Consider the following 5,775-nt stretch of genomic DNA (forward strand, 5'->3'; position numbering starts at 1 on the left):
GTTTGCAAAAAGAGGTGACAATTTTCAGTCTTCAAAATTTAAATGAATGTCAAATACTAGTAATCTTTTAAAAAATCACATAATCAAAACATGATCAAAATTTAAACATACACATTACAATACAATTATATTAAGAACTCATTGTAGGACATCTTCAAATTTCAAAATTTTAAATATCATCAAAGTCATCAACACATGGAATTCCATCATTTGGCTCATCTAGTGAGTCACCATCAATGCTAATATAATAAGGAAGTCATAATGCCAAGTAGTTATAATCCATAAAATTGTTCTAGGAAATTCAAAAACATAGATAATCTATACTTATGGCCTACTTGTATCATCAAAAAGCTCTAATCATCATGTGTAGATGGCATAGTAAAGGCACTAGAATGGTGATCATCAAAGTCATCAATAGATGGAATTCCAACATTTGGCTCATCTAGTGAGTCACCATCAGTGCTAATATCATCTTCTTCTAGCTCTAGATCAGCATCAAACCATGGCTGAGAGGAACTAGATGCATCTTTGACCACACTACTCAAGGCCAACTTCAAATTACTGCGAACATAAACAAGGTCTTCCAACCTTGTAGACAATAATTTGTTTCTTTTCTTGCACTGGATATGGTTAAAGCTGAGTTCCTTTCACACGCAGAGGCACTTTATCCCTGGCTCAAAATACGAATTGCAAAACATTGCAATTCAGGAGTCTCTAATCCATAAAACTGCCACGATCTCCCTAGAGAAATATTGGGCCTATCCTGTACTGCACTAGACCTTGCAAATATTCCCTCTTCCAACATGTATGCTCGGAGCTGCTCTCTAATTCTCCTGCATTTTTCTAGATCAGGGACCAACCGTTCAACTGCTTCATAAAGGCCATTCATGACTTCTGCAGCATTTGTTCTTTCTATCCCAAAGAGTCTAGGATCCAAATAACAAGCTGCTGCATGTAAAGGACTATGCAACATCTTCCATCTTTCATCAATCATCTCCCATATTGCAATGTACTCATTTTCCTCATTACTAAAAGATTTTGCAATGGCTTCTTTAGCATGATCCATGCCCTCATAAACAAAACCCATGGAAGGGGTATCACTATCAACCATGCGAAGCATATCAACAATTGGTTCACATACTTTTAAAACCTTCTGAGCATTGTCCCAAAAAGCATTCCCTAAAATCACCTATTCCAACTCCTTTCCTTTAGCTTCCTTTGAAAGATGAGACTTTTCTCACTCATTGTTGCAAAAAACACCTCTTATACTCCCTTTTTCTTCAACTAGCCTTTTGATAGTAATATAATATGTGGCAAACCTGGTGTCACAAGGCCTGAGCAACTCTCTAGATGCATTATTCCTGTACAAGCTCAATGTGAGTTGATGGTTAAATATGAAGTGAGAAATTTGTTTCCCCCTCCGAACTCTCATTAATCCATGGAAACTTTGCCAAGTCATGTAACAATAAGTCAAGACAATGAACAGCACAAGGTGTCCAATATATTTTTCTGTATTTATCCATGATCATTTTTCCTGCTCCGACACAATTTGAAGCACTATCAGTGATAACCTGGACCACATGTTCTTCTCCAACCTCAAGAATAGCTTCCTCTAAAATCTTGAAAATAAATTCAGAGGTCTTCTTATTCCCTGATGCATCAACTACTTTCAAAAAAAGTATCCCTTTAGGGCAATAAACCAACACATTAATCAGAGGTCTATGATTCATATCTGACCAACCATCTAATAAAAGTGTGCACCCTGTTTCCTTCCAAGAGTCTTTGATCTTCTGCAAATTGTTTGTAACTCTTTCTTTTGACCTCTTCAAAAGAGTGGTCCTTATAGTCTCAGAACTAGGAGGGACATATCCTTTACCAAAATCTGCCATCATCTTACACGCATTGATGAAGTAAGGGCTTCTTGCCACATTAAATGGAATTGCAGATTCAAAAAACATATCAACTACAGCATCATCAACTTCTTGTTTCTGCATGGGCTTCCAAAGAGAATTTAATGTAGTTGTCCCACTTGATTTACCGATCTTTGACTGAGATGAACTCCCAACACCAACCGTGCTTGAAGAAAGTGCAGAAAATGAATTGTAATTCATTGTAATTTCTGTTTGAACACATTGTCTTTTGTTTTCATTCATTTTCTTAGCCTTTTGTATATTGTCATAATCTTTCTGAAGTGTCTCCTTCAGCTCTGCAGACACATTCTTGCAACCTTCAACACCACCTCCTTTGCCATTAGTGACAAAAAGTAAGTGGTCCATGACTCTAGTTAAAGATCCAAAAAACTCATTATTACATAGCTTGCATTTCAAATGCCTCCCATGAGGCCCGTCCAATTTCTCCACATATTTCCATCCTTCTGCCGTTGACTTTGGAGGTGCCATGACAAATATGTTTGCGTTTTTGTTGGCAATGGCATATCAAGATTAAAATTAAAATAAATGATAAAATAGTGAAATTCAAATACAAATAAAACTTCATATTTTGATTAAAAAAGTAAGAAGTCAAAAAATCTATTGAATCATACTAGGTCCTAGGATACATGGTTTTGCACAATTTTCTTTTACTTTTCACAATTTTCTTTTACTTTTCATTCTCTATTTAGTGAGATTGAATGCCAATCCTCAAGCAAGCACAATTTTCTTTTACTTCTCAGTCTCTATTTAGTGAGATTGAATGTCAATCCTCAAGCAATCATTAAGTTCAATAGCAGCGAACTCTCAAACCCACAATGTTCACTATGCAAATGGAGATGCATGAAATATTCAAGGAGATAAGCTTATTTTCTGATCAAGGTGAAAGTGATATAACTTCAGCCTAACAATATGTTTTTTTAATATAAATTCTAATTTGAGTTTAGACAAATTTTAAATCTTCCTCCTATATTTTTTCACAATCACTAGTGAATATTTTTATTATAAAAGGCTCTAGCAAAATTTGAGAGAGGAATTATATTGTATGACTGTCATACTATGACACAAAAAGAACTGAAATTAATTAGACACTAAAATTTAAAACTACATCAGGCTCTGCTAAATACTAATGCTTTGCTCCTGAGTACAATACAGTGCAGCTGATACATGAAAAATCCATTAAAAATCCACACATTAAAAATCCATGAACAGAGGGTTTGCAAATTATTTTGTTATTGACTGGATTGCCATTGTGTTTCTAAGAGAAGGCTCACTTCAGTGCTCGTTCACAGAAAGATTGTATTTGATTCTGAGACAAATAGTAATGGTTTTCACTCTGAAATTTAGGAAACTGCGTGTAGGGATCAGATTAATGATGTGAGTGTCTTATTTAGACAGCTAAAATAGTATATCATTTGCAGATAAAGTCAAAGATATTGTATGTTGGCCACAAATGGGCATTGGATGAATGATTTTGGACAGCGGGTCATGCAGAGGCTCATCAGAATATAAATCATCAGGTAAAGTCTGTAACCCAATGGCTTGCAACATTACATAGATATCAACCACAGGCCAAATTGGCACACAAGGTATGACAAAAACACTATCAGCAATGTTATTACAGAAGTGAGGGAAGATGCTATTGCATAAACCCAGGAGCAAACATAGGATATGCCACTGTAACCAGATGACTTGCAACATTACATAGATATAAAACACAGGCCAAATTGGCCCACGAGGTATGGCAAAAGACTGTTAGCAATGTGATTACAGAACTGAGGGAAGATGTTATTGTATAAACCCAGGTACTTGTGCCCTGAAGCGAGCTTCTGAATTGGCAAAGCATTTGACAGAGAGAGAGAGAAAGCCCTCTTATAGGGAAACAGTTGTTAATTCCAGTAGGAAGTTTGAAAATGGAGAATATCTTCTGGAAGCATTATCCACTGCCAGAGAGAACCAAACCTCAATTGACCTCTTGTTATTTTTGGAAGAAGGGGCGATCATCCCTAAGAAACAGAGTATACACCTGTCTAAAATAAGCTTCTTCAATCAATAGCATGGATTTCTTATGCTTAATATTCCAACAAACAACCCAAAAATAACACAGACAACAAGATTTGCCCTATATATTGTTCTAAACAAAGAAAGAGACACTCTAGTTGAATCTGTTAACCAAGAAATACAGAATGAAACCATTATTCTGTATCCATTGCCCAGGTATAAGTGTCCTAAAACCAGGATTGCACTGCATACAATTCCTTCGTCATTCTGTTAACCCCGAATCACAAAATAATTGGATAGGCTAATGAGCAGCAGCTCAAAAATCAAAGAAACAACTCAGGCCAGGCCATACCCATAATAGGTTACACAGAAATCAATACAATATAATATAAGTTGAGGTTGGGTTGTTAGAACTTAGAACAAAGGAAAAATAGAATACCAGGCTTGGCTTTACCGTAAGGGTAAAACCATTCAGTCAGGACCTTGCCTGCCTGTGGAGAGATGAGGACCATGACCTTATGCAGCTTCTGCAGACCAACCAAGCTAAAGTGACAACGCAAGTGCTTAACAATTGCAGAGTTATGCTTGAGCCCTGAGCTTCACAAGCTCAAAATCAAAAGAAAAGGTAAAGAATAGAAAAAAGGAGAGAAATTCTAAGCTGCCAGCTCAAAATTAAAACAATGTATAAAGAAATTCATCTTAATCTGTAGGCGGCATTGTCTTAGTTAAATCCTGACACGATGAAGAATAAAACTAAATAAAGTCTTTGCAATTGAAAGAAGGCTGAGATCATGCCTCTTCAAGACTTCAACTACTTTTTGTTAACCAGTTACAATGCTTACTTCAAAAATCGAGCAAACCAAATATGGACCAGTTGAATGCCAACCAACAGAAAGCAAGTATACTTTGTTTGAGATTTGGTTCAGGAGATGCATACAAGCTCTTGGACAGCCAACACTATCTCCAAATCCAGCCAGCAGGTTTACCCACAAACAAAAACAAAAACATTGCTCGAAAGAAAAAGGAACAACCCAGGCAAAACGAAAAATGCCCAACAATGCTAGAAATGCACGTAACACAACAGTCGACCAAACTTAATTAAACTCAATACAAACTTATAAGTTATAACTTCTGAGTCTACAGTACCTGGGTGACAGATCCTGTGTTACGTGTCAATGTAATCAAGTTTCAACGTCGAAGCTCAACGTCGAAAGCTCAAAGCATGCAGCAAATCAAATGGAGGTGCATGCAGTAAATCACAATTCACATTGCGTGACTGCACAGCCTACGAGTCACGACCACATCGATCTCCTCAAGGCTCACTGCTCACACTGGATCCCAAAGTGTACCCACACTCGTTTAAAGAAAAGTTTAGCGATGGCTTCTACTGTGATATTCTTCTTGCAAGTTGCCATAATGGCCATCTTCGAGAACCTGTCGACGACCACAAAAACACAATCATTTCCATGCTTAGTAGAAGGAAGGCCCGACATGTAATCCATGGAGGTGGATTCCCAAGGTCGACTAGGGATAGGCAGCGGAGTATAGAGGCCTTGCTTCTTGATGGTCGGTTTGGCAATGGCGCAGGCAGTGTAGGATCTGATGTACTTCCCGAGATCCTGACAAAGATTCGGCCAATAGAAATACTTCTACAGTACTGCCACTGTTTTCTCAACCCCGAAATGCCCAACAGCCCAACTGTAGTGTGCTTCCCTAATCATCTTGGCACGCTCGCTTGAAGAAACACAAAGATGACCCAGGTGGCATAACAAGGCATCCTGGAGGTGAAAATCTGAAACATGTTGACCCTCCAAGAGTGTCTGGTATGTGTGGCCGAATTCTAGGT

The 5,775-nt window shown here is 37.6% G+C and overlaps 1 protein-coding gene across 1 annotated transcript; it reads right to left on the bottom strand.

Moving 5' to 3' along the window:
• Positions 1-1,388: 1,388 nt before the first annotated feature.
• LOC149154473 (uncharacterized) lies at positions 1,389-2,399 on the bottom strand. Its single transcript, XM_089444151.1, has one exon. It carries the CDS (start codon positions 2,397-2,399, stop codon positions 1,389-1,391), a length of 1,011 nt encoding a protein of 336 aa, XP_089300277.1.
• Positions 2,400-5,775: the final 3,376 nt, after the last annotated feature.

This window comes from Pinus tabuliformis, chromosome 9, assembly GCF_031772625.1.
Source record: "Pinus tabuliformis cultivar Carrire ecotype Pingquan chromosome 9, CPIR1, whole genome shotgun sequence".
NCBI classification, from domain to species: Eukaryota; Viridiplantae; Streptophyta; class Pinopsida; order Pinales; family Pinaceae; genus Pinus; species Pinus tabuliformis.

Bases quoted from the DNA above. Each gene is read 5' to 3' on its own strand.
- LOC149154473 (XM_089444151.1), bottom strand. From the start codon at position 2,399: ATGGCACCTCCAAAGTCAACGGCAGAAGGATGGAAATATGTGGAGAAA.